The sequence below is a fragment of the Gracilinanus agilis genome, chromosome 2 (assembly GCF_016433145.1).
Source record: "Gracilinanus agilis isolate LMUSP501 chromosome 2, AgileGrace, whole genome shotgun sequence".
NCBI classification, from domain to species: domain Eukaryota; kingdom Metazoa; phylum Chordata; class Mammalia; order Didelphimorphia; family Didelphidae; genus Gracilinanus; species Gracilinanus agilis.
In genome coordinates this window covers 594003042-594023472 of record NC_058131.1, presented here as the reverse complement: position 1 = coordinate 594023472, position 20431 = coordinate 594003042, and the positions used below count along the sequence as shown (strand labels likewise).

The 20431-nt window shown below is 38.4% G+C and overlaps 1 protein-coding gene across 2 annotated transcripts in view; it reads right to left on the bottom strand.

Moving 5' to 3' along the window:
- Window positions 1–483: 483 nt before the first annotated feature.
- Window positions 484–20431, bottom strand: part of FAM174B (family with sequence similarity 174 member B) — a 36462-nt gene continuing 16514 nt past the window's right edge. Inside the window, exons 2-3 of one of the 2 annotated variants that reach the window (XM_044662466.1) lie at window positions 15154–15297; window positions 484–1442 (exon numbers count right to left, since the gene is read on the bottom strand). In XM_044662466.1, the coding sequence (XP_044518401.1) occupies window positions 1439–1442; window positions 15154–15297 (148 nt within the window). In that variant the 3' untranslated portion in view covers window positions 484–1438. The remainder of the gene's footprint in view (window positions 1443–15153; window positions 15298–20431) is intronic. The other variant, XM_044662467.1, reaches the window with a different exon arrangement.

The following is a 20431-nucleotide window of genomic DNA, read 5'->3' as shown; positions in this document are numbered from 1 at the left end:
CTGGGTCCCAAAAGGTGCCACTAAAAGACTTCAGTGCAATGTTCGAGCAAAGGCAAATTCAGTCATTTCTGGGTCACTGGCAATCAACAGATGCATATACTTCTAAAGTTATGAGTTCAGCAATCCTTGTGAATGATGCAAATCTAATTTGGAGAGAGACATATGTACTGCCTAAACTCATTATTCCTGAAGTGTAAGAGGAAACAAAAATACATCTCTCACTTCTACATAGATGTATACTTTATAGCAAAATGAGATTCATAAGCCCAAAGTGGTAGAAATATTTCCAGTTTGATGAAAAAAAAATTCTCTCTCCAGTTCCAAATTTACTCCTGATACAGTCACTGACCAAACTCTGTTCTCAGCAGTCCAAAATTGCCACTCAGTTAAATTTAGGCAACTGGAATACACGCACACATGCAAATATACACATACATACTCACACACACAAAGAAAGCTGTGGCAAAGTTAGGGGAAGAAAAATGGCACAAACTTTTACACAAACCAAAAGCTGCCTGGTGTTTTATTTTCCCAGCAGAGGAGGAAAAATCATAAAAATATAATTTTTTTCTGAAATCTACAATTCTTTTCAAACCAGCCAAGCCTAATTCTATTGGACTCACACTCTTTAAAAAAAAAATAATAATAAGCCTAACAAAAACTACTTCATTTCAGACACCAATTAGCTCCACTGGAGCATGAGGAACAGCATGATTCAATAGGGGCTAGTGCAATTGTCGAAATCAGTAGCAAGTGATCACAATTTTCTTCACCAATAAGTCTGTTGCATACAAACACACAATCCTGGCAAGGCTGGTTTAGTGTAGGGCCACTAGTCACCATTATTGAAATCTGCTTTTCCATTAAACACACTCACCAAAAGATTAAGGCAAGTGGCCAGAATTTAAAGTAGCCAACAGGCTGGCACAACCTCAGATCTCGAGACTCAAAAGCCAGACAAGAAAAAGCATCTAATTCTAAACTGTAGAGCTGAATTTTCTTCTGGCTTTTTAGTGTTTGGGGTCTGGGCATATATATTTTTTTAATATTCTCATCTTACAGAAACCTGATTTAAGAGGAGAAATGTAAAAAAGAGCTTCTGCCCTTCCCCTTTATCAAATAACCTCTTCAGAAAGAGAGAACTGGAAGCTGGTGGCATTTGAAAGAGATATTCATAGGAGTGACACAGGTTAACCAAAGGTAGTGGTTTGGAAAGGAAGAGCTTAATTCTGACATTTTGACGCAGAAGTTCAACACAGGCCCGCCTGCTGCTGAACAGTTTATAAATAAAGTCCTGGAGTCAGAGGGAATATTTGTTTTGGTATCGATGCTTCAGAGATGATGTTCTCCACCCTCCCTTTCACACTTCAGGGTTCAGCAGGGCTTTCAATGGCTGACTGATTTTTCATGGTGTGCCACAACTCCAGAATAGTGGTTTTTACCTAGCAGGAAAAATAAAGAATGAGAATTAGTACCTTTGGGTAATATCTTCATAAACTCTATTCATGTATTCATTTAAGGATAAGAAAAAGAAGTACAGAGAAAAAAGCAGACCTAAAAACCTTCTATCTTCTGATATTTATTCTTTGGTACTTGTTTATTTCCAGATTATCCCTGTCATGAGACGCCACTGCTTGGAGGGTTACAAATTGTGGAAGAAAAAAACAAAAAAAGACAATGGAAATGAGTACCCCATTGATCCTACCAATAGCTCTTCCCCTCAATCTGGGATAAGTTAGTTTTAAGATGAGAAACTGGAAGATATCTTCAGTCAAGCAACTATGTTTCCCCTCCCAACCCCAAAACAAAGGCAAAATGCAGGGAAGTTTATGTACAGGTGACAGTCATACTGAAGATGTTTAAACATCACCTATTTCTATCATCTATCTATTATCAGGGTCTCTCCCCTGAACATAAATCCTGTACCCTCAATTGTCTATTTGACATTTCAAACTAGGTGTCCTGGAGACATCTTAAATTCAGCAAGTCTAAACTGAATTCCTCATCTTTTCCCCTAAATCTTCTCCTCTACACTTTCCTGCCTCAATGGAAGGTACCATCATCCTTGCAACATCTACAGTTCATAATCCCAGCTTTATCCTCAACTCCTCACTCTTCTATACCCCACATAGCCAATCCATTGCCAAATCACGCCATTTCTATCTTCACAATACCTCTTGCATCCTACTCCTTCTCTCAACTCACACAGCCTTCTCTACTATCTGAGTTCAGGTTCTTGATAGCCTCTAGCCTCGATCATTCAACAGCCTCCTCCTTGATCTCTCTGCTTCAAGCCTCCAACCACTCCGATCCATCTTATACACAAAAAGTGTGTGTGTGTGTGCCAAAGTAATCCTCAAGTGTAGATCTGACCCTGTGATTTTTCCACTCAATCAACTTCAGTGCTTCCTAGTACCTTTAAAATAAAATATAAACTCTTCTGTTTAGATCTGAAATTCCTATACAATCTGGCCCCAACCTAACTTTCCAGCATCACTAGACCCAATTTCCCTTTCTGAACTCTACTATACAACCAAACTGTTGTTCTCTCTGTATTCATTCAACTCACTCCATCCCATTCCTGTGCCTTGTCAGAGGTCTCCCCACTCCCTTTTTACCTCCACCTGAGTCCTTTCTTCTCTTAAATTGAAGTTCATAAGTTATATGAAACCTTTTCTAATCCCCTAACTTCTAGGGTCCTCTCTCAAACTATCTTGTATATAACTACAGAGGACAAATTAACTTTATATTTATGCCATATTTTTATGTGTAATTGTTATTTTCCGCATGAAAATATAAGGTTCTTGCAAGTAGGAATTGTTTTGGTTTTTTGCATCTGTATCCCCAGTATCTAGCTCAGTGTTTGGACGGGTGAACACTTAATAAATACTTGTTGACTGATTGATTGGGAGGCATAGGATCCTTCTCCGAAATACCAAGTCAAGAAATCTTACAGTTGACAGGAATCTAGTATGTTAAGCCATATATAAATATGCACATTCAATATGAATGCACCCAATAAAATGGGGCCTGGTGAAGTTGAGAAGAACTGGTAGCAATCAGAGTTAGTTGTGCAAATGGCTCTAACAATGAAAATGGAAAAAGCATCAAGTGGAAACTGAATGCAATGTAATTATCATCATCAAACTTGGCCCCAGCAGTGGAGAAAATGTACCTCCCTCCCTTCTTTGCAGAGATCGGGTGGGGTGGAAAGGAACTATGAATACAGGGATGGAATATTCCACACGCTGTCACACTCAGTTAATGCTATGGTTGTTTTTGCTGAATTGCTTATTCCTCTTGTCTTCGTAACAAAGAATGCCTTGATGGGGAGAAGAGGAAAAGGGATATATTTGGGAATAAAAGTGATACAAAAACAAAAGATATCCTTAAAAACTTTTTTAAGAAAAAAAGGATTAGTTGTATAAATGTAATGCTTAACTACTGATGCATTAGAAAATCTGCCTTTAGGTATTCAAATTTACTGCTTCCCAGATCTGAAACTGCTTATTGTGGAGGCTTCCACAGTGTTCACTCCAGGTGCTCAAGCTGTTCCAAGCCTCTCCGACAGAGAGCTCGAGCTCATGCTCTCTCTTTACCCCCTTTCTAAAGCCTCCCCATACTCTTTCTTCCCCATCCCATATATGCTCTTTCTCCCTCTCACACTCTCCTTCATCTCTCCCCCTCCTTCCCCACTCACACAAACTCTCTTCAATGTTGAATTCAATTCTTTGAATAAGCACCTGCTATGTGCAAAGCACAATGATGGGTGCACAAATATTTTAAAAGAATATTCCCTGTCCTCAGAGTTCAATTCATACTACAGAGATATGCATGCATACGCATATACACATACACACAAACACATATGTGTGTATATACACATGTATACATGTGCATACAAACATATACACATACAAATACATGGTAGGGCATGATAGGGAAAAGGAAAGATGCAAAGTGCGTTTGGAAAATTTTAACAGGGAGAAAATGTTTTTATCTTGGGCAAGAAGGGATAAAAGAGAGATATTAGGGAAGACTTTAGGAAGGAGGCATCTACTGATCTGAGCCTAGAAGCAAGAGAAAGCATCTGAGGAAGAAGTGCATTCCAGACATAAAGAGAAGTCTCCGTAAATTCCGAGAGGAAAAAGATGGGATGGCATGTCAACTCACAGGACAACTAGTAATCCAGTTTGGCTGGATACAGAGAATAAACAAAAGTAATGTGAAAAAAAAAGGATGGAAAGGAAGGTTGGAGTTAGATTGCAAATGAACCTTAAATGCCAAAGTGAAGTGTTTGCATTTTATCCTTTGGGCAATAGGGAGCGACTGAAAGTTTTTGAGCAAGATAATGACAAGGTTAGACTGCATATGAAGATTATTTTATCGGTTACATGAAAGATGGACAGGTAGGTGGTACAGTGGATAGAGATCCAGATTGGGAGTCACGAAGACTCATCTTCCTGAATTCAAAACTGGCCTCAAACATTTTCTAGCTTTGTGGTCCTGGGCAAATCACTCAACCCTGTTTGCCTCAGCTTCCTCATTTGTAAAATGAGCTGGAAAAGGAAATGGCAAAGCACTTCAGTATCTTTGCTGAGAAAAACCCAAATAGGGTCATGAAGAGTCAGATTCACAACATGAAGAATAGACTAGAAAAGGCAGAGATTGGGAAAAGATGAGAACACTAGTTAAAAAAGCATTATAATAGTATGGAAAGGAAGCAATGAAGTCCTGAACAGGGTTGGGGTTATGTAAGTATACAGAAGATGAAGTATGTGAGAGATGTTATAGAGCTAAAATTGTCTAAATTTGCCTTGATATTAAGGTTCAAGGAAAGAAATCAATCAAAGATGATTAAAAGATTTCAAGGCTAGGTGACCATCTCTTCAATTAAAAAAATAAAATTGAAAGGAAGGGAAGGACGAGGCTAGGAGAAAGAAGGTAATGGGTTCAATAATGAAGAATGTGTTTTTGAGGTCCTAGTAGGACAACCAACTGGAGAAATACACAAATAGTTCAAATTTATCTATCTACAAACATGTAGACTTGGTTATATAGATCTTTGAAGAAGTGTAACTGAACACGTGCACATAAAAGATTGCCAAGGGTGAAAATGTAAAGAAAGAAAAGAACAAAACCTAAGTCTGAACCTGAAGGATGTCTGCATTTAGTGGGAAGGCAAAAGAACAAGAAAGAGTGGTCAGACAGGTGGGAGAACTAGGAGAGAGCAGTATTACAGAAGCCAGCAGAGGAGAAAGTATTCAAGAAGAGAAAGTTGTGCATCAACACAGAATGACTGAAAAAAAAAATAAGAGAAATGAGAAAAGGTCATTAGATTTAGCAAGTAAGAGGTCACTGGTGACCTTTTAAAAATCATTCCAGCAAATGGTGCAATCAGAAGTTAGATTGCAAAGACCTTTTGGGAAGTGAATAGACAGTAAGAAAAAAGATACAGCAAGTACAAATTATTCTTTCTAGGAGTTAGGAATGAAAATGAGGAGAGATGGGTTATTTATAGAACCTGAGGATAAGACGGTCAAGGGACAGATTTTGTTTTGTTTTTAAGGACGGGAGATCTGGGCATGTTTGTGGACTGCAGAGAAGATGATGGTAGAGATAAGGGCATATGATCTGAGGGGAGCTCATGAAACAGCTATCATTAGGAAAAAGTGAGGTCATAAGCTGAGAGAATGAAAGGAAAGAGTGGAAGTGAAGTTGGGTAAACAAGATTTAGCCACCTCCATGAAGAATGTGGTAGTGAACCAAGGGAAAATGTGTAGGTTAGTGTATAGCAGGGAAGGCATAGGTGAGGTTAACAATGTATAGGCAGAGGACTCAATTTCAAAAGTTTCCTGATCCCTCCAGAAGTATCTAATAGCTTATGAGCAGGAAGAAGTGAAAGCAGATAGAAGGGATGACCCATTGTTGAAAAATGAAAAAATATGGTGATAACAATTACTGCAATACAGTTGAAAGACCACTGAACTTAGGAGTCACAGGAACTGAATTCAAATCCTAGTTCTTTACTCACTACCTGTATGACTTTGAGGCTCCTCCTGAGCCTCAGTTTCCTTATTTGTGAAATGAGAGAATTTTTTGTTCTTTTTTTTTTTGGCTTAAAAGTTTGCAAGTCATCATTTAGTCCAGGGATAAGAGAAAGACAGCACTACTAAAGTACATTCAGACTTTAAAATAACAGGGGGAAAAATGCTCTTGATTGGACTACAAGACTTTTAAGATTCCTTCCAGCTCTAAATCTATGATCTTAAGCCTGTGCATGTGCAATATAAGCTGTCCTGGAATACCAGTATGATTGCAGGAAGGTAAAATGCAGAGAAGAATAAGTGGCCTCAATATTCCCAAGCTCCTCAACAGGAAATCTGTCTTCTGGAGTGGTTGAGATTTTGAAGGAACTTGAGAAATCATCTAATTTAACATACTTTCTATAGATCAATCAATCAATAGGCATTTATTTAGCACCAACTATGTTCCAGGCTAAGCACTAGAGACACAAAAAGAGGTAAAAGACAGTTTGTCCTCAAGGAGCTTAAAGTCTAATGGGAGAGACAACAAACAACCAAGGACCAGAGGAATAAAGTAATTTATGTAATGTCACCTAGTTAGGGACAGAACAGTGATGAAGAACTTGGATCTGTCTCCTGATTCCTAGTTCAACTTCATAGCTTTACATAATAGATTCAAAATCACAGAACCTGAGAATTCAAAGGCACACCTTGTAGACCTTCTAGTCCAACCTATAGAGGAAAAGAATCCCTTCTAAAAATGGGATATATATACAATATATATGTGTGTATATGTATTTATAAGGTTCAAGTTGATGTAGGTTGTTAATATAATTATTTTCAACCACACCTACTTCTGATGAAATACTGTAAGAGAGAACTTGAAAGGATGACAGAATTTTGGAGTAAGGCACAAATTCAGAGAACAGCTTAGATTACATTCCATTTCCTTCCTTTAGGCTTTGGAAGAGGCTTAGAAGTTGTCTGTTATTCATTCTCTTCTTCTCTGCCTCTTAGAATTCTCCAAGGCTTAACTCAAGTATCACCTTCCTATTCTCCATTGATAGTGTCCTCTCCCTTTTCAAATTATCTTGGTTTTGCTTTTCTGTATAAATGTTGAATGGAAGCTCCCAGAGGGCAGAAAGCTCAGCTGGCTTTTCAGTTTTGACTTGGTATTCCTAAAAAACCTAAAAGTGTGCCTTATACTAGATAACTTGGTTAGTTAGTTGGTTGTTGTTCTTCTTACTGGAAGAGCATCAAAGTGACATCACTGATGATGTCTTTTGACTCATTGGTAAATTGGATTTAAGTAAAGTAGAGTTGCAAGAAATCATCAGTCTCACTCTTAATTCCAAAGTCATCAAAGTCTGGTGGGAAGACAAAAATCAGTACAACTGGTGATGGCCCAGGATGCAGTAGATGAACTTGACCATCTTTGATGTCTACCCAACCTCTAGGCACTCCATAATGCCCATTCCCACAGCCTTCGTGGCCAGTGGAATAAATTGTTCTCATCCGCCCATTCCTGGAGGAAGTCTTACTTATTTCTATTTTTCGGTTCTTTCTCTGGAGGTAGAAATACACAAGTTATTCTTCAAACAATATTTCTATTGATGTTTTAAAAGTTCTCTTGGTTCTGCTCATTTCAAGTAAGTCTTTCCATATTTTCTTTAGCTTCTTGGAGCCTCAAGGGAAAGCTAGGGGTAGTAGGGCACCAATGGAAGAAAGCAGCCCTGGACAGGGTTCAGCAAACTCTCACACCAGAGGTGCTACCTCAACACCTCATACACCACTAAGTAACAACTAATTGTTGGAAATAAAGGTCCTATAACACACTAAAATAGCATAGCAGCGCTTTTGTACAAACTACTTAATCAGAGTTGACACTCACAGAATGGGACATGGCTAAACAAACTGTGGCACCTGAATGTGGCACAATATAGTTGTGCCATAAGAAACAGTGAATATGAAGAAATCGGAGAGCTACTGCAAGATTGATACAGACTGAAATAAGCATAACTAAGAAAATAATATGCTCAATAATAATGTAAAGGAAAACAATACAACAGAAAACTGTAATTATCATGACTAAGTTTGGCCTCAAATTAAAAAAAAACAAGAAAACCCACCCCATTGCAGAGGTGGAGGACACCCGGGGAACAATGTGACATGCATCATCACACTTGGTTGATGTGGGTTAGTTTTAAATGATTTTTTCCCCATTTTTCCCCCTTCTTTGTTACAAAGGATGGTTCTCTGAACCAGGGAATAGGGAGAGAGAAATTTAGAAATGAAGGATATAAAAGTATTAATATAAGATTTTAACTTTTATTGAATAAACTGAATAAATTTAATCCAGTTTCTACATTGTACAAATGAAGAAACTGCAGACCAGAGGTTAGGTGACTTGTCCATAATCATGAGGCCATGCTGAGACTAAAATACAAGTCTCTGAATTCCCAGGGCAATGCTCACAATTGTGTATCAGCTTAGGTAAAGACAGAGGAAGAAATCAAAGCTTACACAGGGACTACAAGAATGCCCATTACTGATTTCAGACAAACCTTCCCTTATAAATAAGTTAAATGTTGATACAATAGGACCTGTAAGAGTTTATGTTAACACTATTTTGCACTAGGTCTAACTTGGGCCAGTCTAGTGATTCACTCACAGGTTTCTGATGCAATGAGACATTCATGGACCATAATACAATAAAAGTGATTCTACTAGAATGAGGTTTAAAAAGGACACATTCCCTCTAAAATTAAAAAGGATACTATCACAGATAAAATGCTACTCCTCTCTAGCTATGTGGTTGCCATGGCAATAAGCATTACTAGGTTAGAAAGATGCTCCTGTGAGCCAATAAGAATCCCACCAAAACCTCAGGCACTAATTCCCTCTAGGTTGGGTATTTTCTATCTCAGGAGGCAAAGAAGCCAAAGAGCTTCCTCAAGCCCTTCAAGACTAGTCTAACCGATACAAAACAGTAGCTCCTGCTACTTTGTACTTACAACACCCTTTGAGGTAGGGGAAACTGGGGGGGAAAAGTAAGTACCAATTGTTGAGGAATGATAAAACCAATTGTAATACATGAACACAATTGAATATTATGTCATAAGAAAAAACAAAATGAATAAATCAGAAAAACATGAGATAACATATATGAATGAATGGATGCAGAACCATAGAAAGTGATCCATGTAATGAATACAACAATGTAAAGGGAAATAACAATACGACTAAATTGAACACTGCATGATCATAATGACCAACCATGGCACTGAAGGATAGGTAAAAAAATATGTTTCTCTTCCTTTTATTAAAGAGGTGGACAGTGGAATTACTTGTCAGCTCCGAGAGGGGGGGAGGGAAAGAAAACAAACCATGTAAACAAGGAAAAATATTTTTAAATTAAAAATAAAAATAAAGAAGTGGAGACATAGGTATGGAATGCTGCAAATACTTCAAACTCAATTAAGTTGGAGAGTTTTGCAGAACTGTTTGAGGGTTTTTTTAGATCTTTATTAAAAGAGAAGGTTTAAAAGGTAGGGAAGTAGCAGGGGCATATTAAGAAATTAATGTGACATAGAAACAAAAAGTGTCCATGAAATATTAGAAAATCATGTATTTAATATTTATGAATATCAACCTTCAACATTTTAAGCTGAAGTCTAAGTTGAAATGGGCTGAAAGGCCCTCTTTCCAATCTGAGGTGGAAATTATAATTAAGTTGGGGGAAAAAAAATAAATTTTCTGGTCTTTGAAGGGCACTCCAGCTACCCATTAAGTTACCAATCATTCTTTCACACTGCCTATGTCTTCTAGGATTCTAGAGGTCATTATTTCAAACCTTCATTAATTAATGACTTTAAAACTATTTCCACATTTATCCCCATTCCCCCTAGTCTCAATGATGATGCTCCATCTTCTACTAACATAAGCAATCCAACTCTCAAAAGATTATTATGGTTTGGGCTGCTGTCAGGGTGGGCATGGGGGTGGAAATGAAGCCTCTCTAGCAAGACCATTAACGAGACCTTAGAAGAGGAGATGCTGACTAAACAGTCAGCACATCAACCCATTTTAATTTGTGCAACAACAGCATAAAAGCTCCCAGACAGGCTCTGATCCTCAGCCCTTGGGTGCAAGATTAGCAAGTTATATCTTTTTTATTCTGTTTCTGGCATATTGGCCTGCCTCACATCAGTCCCAGTCTGCACTCCAGGGAACCCCAGGCTGCAAATGGTACAACAATACCATTTCTTAGACCAGCAAGAAACGAGGCACACTCCCCCCATTTCAGCAGAAAACTCAATAGTTTCTTATCATATTCATGATAGCCATCCCTAAAGAAGATGTGAAGGTGGGTATTTCTGGAATTGTACCCAACCCCGTCTCCATCTCCCTCCCTCTGCATTCCTCCCATCACTCCACAAAAGAGTCATTTTATTTTTAAACATGCAGAAGTTCCTTTGCCAGGAGGGAGGGGAGGCTACGGCAGAAGCAGCAGAAAAGCCTTGTCCTATCAGTATGTGCGGCAGCTGTCAAAATGGCAAATGTTCCGTGTTGGATGTGGAGATCCAATTCAACATGCATTTATTAAATACTATGAGCCTGGCTGGCACTACACTAGGTAGGCTTGAGGATGCAAAAAATAAAATAAAAAATAAAAATGGTCCCAGATTTCAAGGAATTTACATACTACTGGGGAGATATATCATGGAAAGAGGTAAGTAAATTTTAAAATACATACCAAGTCATTAGGGGACAGTGAGTGTACTAACAGCTGAGGCAAAGGCCTCTTTCCAGCAGGGCAGCAAAATGGATAGAGTCTCAATGGAGTCAGGAAGAGCTGAGCTGTGTGACTCTGGGCAAATCATGTAACCTCTGCTTGCCTCAGTTTCCTCAATGGCAAAATGAGGATAAAAATAGCATCTGCCTTACAGGGTTATTATGAGGATAAAATAAGATAATATTTATAAAGTGCTTGGCACAAAGATCTTTAATAAATGGTTTTTTAAATTAAATTTTATTTTTTACATTAAAATATCCAGGAAACACACACACACACACACACACTCTCTCTCTCTCTCTCTCTCTCTCTCTCTCTCTCTCTCTCTCTCTCGCCCTTTGTCTGCATTAGAGAAGGTATTATTTGACAAAAAGATATATGTGTATATAAAACTATGTCTTATTTATATTTCTCAGTTCTTTCTCTGTAGATATACCCAAGTCATTCTTCAAATATTTCTGCCTTTTTTTCCTACCTTCCTTCCTTCTTTACAGGATGTGGCACTTGAGCTGAACCTTTTAGAAGAGAGCTAAAGGTGGCAAATGGCAGAGGTGAGAAGGGAAAGCATTCCAGGCCATGGGACAGCCTGTACAAAGCCATGGGAAGAGAGATGTGGAATGCTGTACACAGGAAACATCGAGCAGGCCAGTGTGGATGGAATTTAGAGTCCATGAGATGCTCAGAGAACAGCCTGAAGGGTTTTACGGAAGTCTCAACCTACAATAAATTAGCACTGGTTGCATGGTGGGTACAAGTGGGTTGTAGCATATTACCAATATCAATTTGTACTCAGGAAAGAAATCCATGTGCCTGTCTGTACCTGTAACCATATATAGTCCATCCAATCAAACTCTCAAAACAAAAGTCTTAGCCTTTTGTAACATGCAGCAATTTTAATTCCTTCAGAGTGATTCAAGCTAGTTTATCCACCTTTCAATCAGCCTGTTTTTTTGCTAATGAGTTGGAAACATGTGTTTCTGGAAGAATAGCCTCAGATTTGACCCTAAAAATTAAAGATTTTTATCTCATGGATTAGAATGTCTTGGCTGGGTGAGAGGCGAGGGAGGGGGGATGTATCCAGAGGCGAGCTTGGCTGCCTTCTCCTTTCTTAATCAAATTTCCAACCTGGTAGAAAACCTTAGGAAAACTAAACCTGCCTTTACCCTCACAGCAGGGTAGCAGTCACATAGTGTTATCAAAAGAATTGTGTGTGCAATAATCCTTAGATTATTGTCCTGGTACAGAAAACACGACCTCCCTTCTCCCACTGCACAAAAGGGCAGGTGGAATATCATGAGCTGAAACCATTAAGACACAAGGTCAAGATTCAGTCACACTTCCAATATTAAATGTAGCTTTTTCTGAGAGGAAGCCCAAGGACCGTGGATGAATTATAACTAAATAAGAAATAAAAAACAGTCACTTTTGTTTCTTATTTAGTCACAAGGTTGCTCTGACTTTGCTCTAACTTCAAGCATGCCTGTCTTTGAAATAAAAAAATAAACAAACTATGCTATTCAGGAACTCTCTACCAATTAAAATAAGATTGATGGAGAAGTTCCCCTCCAAATTAATCTAAATCATCCACATGTAAAAACAAAAGTGGATGAAAAATGTATATTGCCCAAGCATAGCATACAGATGCATAGAGTCAAATTAGCTTTTCAATCTGGGGCAGATAAATACTGCACTGGTTCCAGGATTCAGGAAGAGGGGGCAAAGGAAAAGATATAATTGTCTTAGATTGTATTTGGAAATCATGTACTTCTTTTGATTATCCCAAACTGCCTTTTGCCACATATGGTTATTCATCCAACAAAATCTCTCCATGACATATTATATGGTTGTGAAATGATTCCACATACTCTCAGAAGAATTTTTAAATTATAAATAACCCAAAGGGCTACATAAAGACCCTTCATAGTTTCAAGAGGGCTGTAACATTTTCTTGAGGATGCCAGGAGCCTGTAAATACATTACTAAAAACAGGTACAACCAGAAAAGGGAGGGAGACAGTAATAAACAAGGATGAGAAACAGCCATCCTGAGTGGTATAATGCAACCCCCAAGATATCGAAAAGATAAAAAGAAAACTTTCACTTTGTCCAATAGATTTCTTTTGGAGATTCATGGAAAAATATGAACAAAAATTACAGAAAGTGGATAAGAAATCTTGGAGGTTTGGGATCTATTTGCTCAGACAAGTTTCAGTGTCTATTGACTTAAAGATAAAACATAGGGGCAGCTGGGTAGCTCAGTGGAGTGAGAGTCAGGCCTAGAGACAGCAGGTTCTAGGTTCAAACCCGGCCTCAACCACTTCCCAGCTGTGTGACCCTGGGCAAGTCACTTGACCCCCATTGCCCACCCTTACCAATCTTCCACCTATGAGACAATACACCGAAGTACAAGGGTTAAAAAAAAAAAAAAAAAGATAAAACATAGATAGGAACAGCTAGATGGCTCAACCAGGACTGAACACAGGAAGTCCTGGGTTCAAATATGGCCTCACCCACTTCCATTGCCTCCATTGCCTATCCTTTACCACTCTTCTGCCTTGGAACCAATATACAGTATAGATTCTAAGATGGAAGATAAAAGTTTAAAAAATAAAATAAAAAGACAAAATACAGACTCCTCAGCTTGATTTTTTTTTTAATTAAAACCCTTACCTTCCATCTTGCAGTCAATACTGTGTACTGGCTCCAAGGCAGAAGAGTGGCGAGGGCTAGGCAATGGGAGTTAAGTGACTTGCCCAGGGTCCCACAGCCAGGACATGTCTGAGGCCAGATTTGAACTTAGGACCTCCCGTCTCTAGGCCTGGCTCTCAATCCACTGAGCCATCCAGCTGCTCCCTTTTATTTATTTTTTAAATTAAAACCCTTACCTTTCATCTTGGAGTCAATGCCAAGTATTGGCTCCAAGGCAGATCCTCACCTTGATTTTTAATCATTATACAGCTTCGGTCTATCCTTCCAGACATGTAACATTACTCCCTTCACATAACATAGTTTAAGCTGTGGTCAAACTGACTTATTTGCTATCCTTGAATTTGATCCTCCATCTCCTGCCTCCAGTCTTTGAACAGACCATTCTACATGCCTGGCATGCACTCTTCTTTCTTCCCTTCTATCTCTTAATTTCTTCAAGGTACAACCCAAATTCCACCTGTGATGGGAAGCAGTTTCTATTTTCTAGCACATGCTTGATTTTGTACATGTATCATCCAGATAAGGACAGAGACTGTTTTTCATTTTTGTCTTTATGTCCCTTAGGCTTAGCCCAGTGCTTTCTTGTATAAAGAATACACTTAACAAATGTTTATTTGGTCTAGGGATCAGGAGGAACCTCAAGTCCAGTCCCAGCTTTTGGCAGGGAATAACTGTGACTTTGGTACTTAACCTTTCTAAATATACCTCAGTTTCATCAGCTATAAAAGAAAGGTTTCAAACTACATTCAGATGTCCTCTTAAGATACTACCTAACTCAACTAATCTATTCTGAGATACTCTGAGAAGGTAGGAAGAACTTAAAATGAACAAATGTTCTAGAAAAAACAGTCATTCTGATTTTGTTTTGATTTAATGAAGAAGCATCCTGCATTTCAAGCTTGTCAATAAACCCTTTTCTATGCATTAATCTACCTTCTGAAACAAAAAAAAAAAAGCTAGAAGAGAAATTCCCGTTTGTGTGTCATTTATGTGACAGGCATAAATGTATATGATCCTCTTATACTCAGGAAAATGCAGGAGAAACAAGAGTTGGAGTTGAGTTGATTATTTTAGACCCAGCACCTACATTTCCTCACTTAGATCAAATTTCTCAATTTAATCATTTCTTGGTTTGGGAAACAGTGGAGTCCAAAGGGGTGGGGAATGAAGATTACTCTGTTAATTTAAAGGACAAAATATGATGTTGTGTGTACTCTCCATCCTATCAGTTTTCCTTTATATATACTTTTATAAACTGGGTTCCCCAAGCAAAAACTTACAGAGAACAAGCATATACTAAGAATAGGTTTCGGCAGAAGTTACTCTCAAGGGTAAAAGACGTAGGAGCATAAAATATGGTCCAGGGGGCAGCGAGGTGGCTCAGTGGATAGAGAACCCAAGCCTGGAGACAGGAGGTCCAGGGTTCAAATATGTCCTCATCCATTCCTAGCTGTGTGACCCTGGGCAAGGCACTTAACCATCACTGCCTAACACTCCTCTGCCTTAGAATCAATTGATTCTAAGACAGAAAGCAAAGGTTTTAAAAAACAAAAGTGGTCCACCCTATCCAGTCAAACAGTATATGCCAAGGAAGAAGATTTTACCAGACCTACTGATATTGTACCTGTAAATATACCTGTATTTGACATCAAAAACTGTTGAGTCCTCCTCATCCTCATCCTCTTCATTTAAAGGAGTCATTTCTACTCTCTCTGCTGGAGTAGTAATGATATCATATTTCCGGGTTTTCTTTATTCTCTTTCCAGACCTAGGAGGAAAAAAAAACATACACTTAAAGAACAGAGAAAGAAAAGAAAATAGGTTGCCCTGCTTTCACCTCAGTCTGCAAAAGGAATGGGCTTATAATAGCTTTCTGACGCAGACCAATTCCCACTGTATTCCTTTTTCTTGAACTAGCAACTGAGCTCATTCTCAGGATCCTGGTTTCATATAAACCACACCATTCCAGGGCAATTTTTCTGCTTCTAACACCCTCGCTGCTACACCTCCCAAGGGCTACCACAAACATGCCATCTCCTGGCTGTGCTAATTAAAGGCACTGAATCGCTGGAGGCCTCTGGCAATCTGCTAACCAAACAGGCTTGGGAAAGAAAAGCTATCCCTATAGGGTCAGAGGAAATGAGAAGGAAACTTGGAGATTCGAGTCTTTAAAATGTAATTTTATAGCACACTGACAAACAATTTCAGATAAAGTGGGAAATTTGAAACCAATGATCTAAGTTATGATTCTGTTCAACTTGAAAATTCGTCAAGAGATGCTGTGATGTATTATAGGGTAAAGAAATATACTTTGAACCAGGGTTCCTTTTCAAGCTCTGCCACAGTTAGCCATGTGACCTTGGATAAATCACGTCACCTCTGTTGGCATCAGATTTCTCCTTAATAAGAGGGTTGGGTTACATGATCTCTAAGGTCCTTTATAGCTCAGTGATATCTAAGAACTTAAGCTGAAATGAGAACTATGACTAAGGACCATCTTGCCTGGGGAAATATGAAGACATTCAGCCATGGCATTTTTTCTTAAAGTCTAGAAATATTCTTTGATTAAAGTCCTATACTGATGTCTTCACATGGCATAAAAGAGACTCTCTTTAAGACTATGCCAATAGAGTAAAAACTCTCATAAGTCCCACCATATTAGTAAGAGGTTGAGTATGGACCCAATGATGGACCCTATCATTCCAAGATCAAACAGAGTAACTAAGTTCAGAGAAATTCATCACCACAAAGTTGCCCACTGGGTAATGATGAATCTATGGGCCACAGCAACTTACCAAGACTATATACTAAAAAGAGGAAACCTCGTGCCTTGCATTCAGCAGGTATTTTATCAAATGGAGTGCTTGCATTTACAAACTTTGGTGGTGGTGCGCTGGTCAGCCATTTTTTAGTCATGCCCAACTCTTCATGACCCCATTTAGAGTTTTCTTGGGAGAGACACTAGAATAGTTTGCCATTTCCTTCTCCAGCACATTTTACAGAGGAAACTGAGGCAAATATGGTTAAGTGACTTGACAGAAGTCACACAGATACTCAGTGTCTGAGGTCAGATTTGAACTCAAGAAAATGAGTCTTCCTGAGTCTAGGGCTGGCACTCCATCCCCTGTGCCCTTGGGTGCCTATTTACAAAATTATAGATCACCAAATTCCTGAAGATATTAAATGTATTGGCCTACAATCAACCCCTTCTCAATTAAGTTTCTTTTTATTTTTTAAGATATTAAATATATTGGCCTATAATCAACCCCTTTTCAATTAAGTTTCTTTTTCTTTTTTTAAACAGTTACCTTCCGTCTTAGAATCAATATTGTATATTAGTTCCCAGGAAGAAGAGGGGTAAGGGGTGGGCAATGGTAGTTAAGTGACTTGACCTGGGTCACATAGCTAGGAAGTATCTGAGGCTACATTTGAACCCAGGACCTCCCATCTTTAGGCCTGGTTTTCAATTCACTGAGCCAACTAGCTGACCTCCCCCCATTTAAGTTTCAAAGTCTCAGACCATTAGAGCTGAAATTCCTCCTCTGTTGATGAGTCATCATAGGATTGTTCACAATTGCTACATTAATGGGACTTTCCCCTTCTATTTTCTTTTCAAGGAAAGGGATGATGGTTCATTTAGTTTAAAATAGTCAAGGATACGGACACCACAAATTGTGTACCTTTCAAACAAAAGAAACACATTTTAGTTTCACAAAGCTTGGCACCTTCCTCACATTGCTCTGAGGCACACCATGTTACGCTTAGAATTTTGAACACATAAGTGACCAATTATAGCCGAAAATAAGGAGGATGTTCCCAAGGCAATAATAAAAAAAAACCCATAAACATGAAATTTGGGAGTCTGTTTTTAAACAAAATACAAGCGAGGCATACAAGGTCCTTTATTATATATGCCAGAAATATGAGCATAAAACTGTATTTTTCTTATATAAACCCCTACAAGAAAACAAGTGTCTGTATACACACACTCTCGGAAATCATGCTCATGCTCAGGCTCTGCCATATGCTTTAAACAAATCCACGTAATCAATATGAAGATGATTTATGTTGACAGTGAGTTGCTGTAACAAACTTTCACCTAGGGGAAAGAAGAGGGTTACTGTGGGTCACTAATGGAAAAAGGCTAAGGTAGTCGGTGACTTCAATATCTCTCTAAAACAATTACTCAAAAAGCAGAGTCCACAGCTGGTAAATTCTTGCTGCCACGCTGAAATAAGATTAATAATGGTGTACTTTTCATTTGTTAGCACCTTCCTCCAGACACGCTTTTATATCATAGGTGCTTTTATGGACTCACTTTTAAGTAAACCACATATGAAAATTCAAGATAAAGAATGAAAATGTCTAACTCCCAAACTATACCACACTAGTGCAAGGACAGCCCACCAATCTTAGTCCATTAATATGGACATCTTAAGACAGGAGGACAAGCTAGGACTAGAAATAAGCAGAAAGACAAGAATGTCATAAAGAGCATTTAGAAAATCCATCAGTGTTTTCAGTGATCTTAAATGGCTCATTTCCACAAAAGTCCATCTCTTTGATGAGATCATTGCTGGTGCTGTATGGCTGCCAATTATGTAAAGAACACAACCTGGGAAGAATGAAAATTGCAGGTGAGAGCTATGGAGAGTTGTACAGTGAGGTAGGTGTAGTAACAGTAATAAGCCGCCAGAAGAAAGACATTTAGGGCATAGATAATGAGGTCATTTAGGCAACAAGACTAAGAGCTAGTAGATGGATAGCCCAAATGGATATCACTAGGCTATTTGAAGACCTCAAAGAAGGTCTCTGGCATGTTGCATAACTCCTTTATGAAGAATTGATGGAAAGACATGTTAAGATTTGCATAGGATGAGAACACAATACATTGGTGGAGAGGGTACCCATACTGATGAGATCAAAGATTCCTCTAAGCAAATAAAGATAAAAATTAGGATGTGATTATTCATTGTATAAAAGCATTTTTTATTTTAAAAAATCACTATGATTGCACTAAAACTGTAAGTAACCACTAGTGTATTTATGCAAAATTCTTCCAGAGTTCATCTATTTCATAAAGATGCACTGACATATTCCATTGATTCTTCAGAAAGAAAAAGAGATAATAAGCCTTTGGGGAGAAAGGAAGCCAGGCTATAGAGGCCCACCAAGTTGATAATATTTAAGTATTCTGAATAGACAATAAATTTTATTTTATTTACATATACAAGTAAAATAAGCACTTTATTTAAAGTAGACCTTAGATTAAAGATTTTAGAACTAGACAGCTCTTTTAAGGCCATTTAATCTAAACTCCTCCTTTTACACATGAGAAAATTTAAGACCTAGGGAGGTTAAGTGACTTGGCCAAGGTCACTGAAGTGGTAAATTGGTGCCAGAATTTGAAATTAGGATTTTGGATTTCAAATCCAGCACCTTTTCTTCTATTGCATCACACCATCTTAAGGTTTGAGCACCACTGACCTACATTCTTTTTTTTTTTTTTTTTACTTTTTTTTTTTATTTTAAACCCTTAACTTCTGTGTATTGACTTATAGGTGGAAGAGTGGTAAGGGTAGGCAATGGGGGTCAAGTGACTTGCCCAGGGTCACACAGCTGGGAAGTGTCTGAGGCCAGGTTTGAACCTAGGACCTCCTGTCTCTAGGCTTGGCTCTCAATCCACTGAGCTACCCAGCTTCCCCCCAGACCTACATTCTTGGATATTCTGTCATCCGCACTTTTAGAAACGCAAAAAGCACAAAGAAAAACTCAGTTTCAAGCCCAAGTTCAAACAGTCCACATAAAAACAAAACAAGCTTGAAAAGTTCTACGTGGGAATTAGAGAAAGGGGCAGAGTGGCAGGGAGGCCACTAATCCATAGAGATGTTATTACAAGAGTTTAAAAGGAAGTGTGTGGGTAGTAGTTACCAACTCAGATGTGAAGATCTCTGCCCCTACATTCGTTCTTCTTTTTCAAATAGGTGATTATTCCTAAATCTTTTAGTTCAGTACCAAAAAAAAAATCTGGGTGAGTTAAAACTCCTCTAATTACTCTGACAATATTGTTTTGAAAGGTCTGTTTTTACTCTTACTCCAGGAGTCTATCTTCCTTGACCTTTCTGCCCAGACTAACTTTCCCCTGTTGAATTCCTGACTATCCTTCAACAACAACAACAACAACAACAACAACAACAACAACAACAACAACAACAACAACAACAATAATTAACTAACATTTATAAAGTACTTATCAAATACCAGGCCCTATATTAAGCCCTTTACAATTATTATCTCATTTGATCTTTTAAATAGAGTAAGAAAAAAAAGGAAAAAAAGAAAGAAAAAAAATAAAATAGAGTAAGAAAAATATCATTTTATCCATAAATCCTTTCCTGATTCCCCCCCATCGCCAACAGTCTCTCCTTGAACTTCATCTAGTATTTCGTATGCCTTTCTCAGACATACAGTGCTGTTTTTTGTTGGTTTGGGTAAATGCTTACCTTCTATCTTAGTATCATTTTTAAGACAGAAGAGCGGTAAGGGCTAGGCAGCTAGGTTTAAGTGACTTCCCTAGGGTCACATAGCTAGTTAATATCTAAATCCAGATTTGAACCCAGCTCCTCCCAACTCCAAGCTTGGCACTCTATAGCTGCCCTTTGCATAGAGAGTAACAGAAGAATAACTTTGTGCCACATCCCTCTCACCCTAACTAGAATGCTCCTTGAGGGCAAGAACAGAATCATCTCAAACTCTGACTCTTCCCCTCCACCACCACCATCACTAGCCTAGCCTCCCCAAGTAAAAACTTTAATAAAGTTCTGTCCAAAAAAAATTACTTAAGGTGGGGGGTAGGGCAGCTGGGTAGCTCAGTGAATTGAGGGCTAGACCTAGAGACAGGA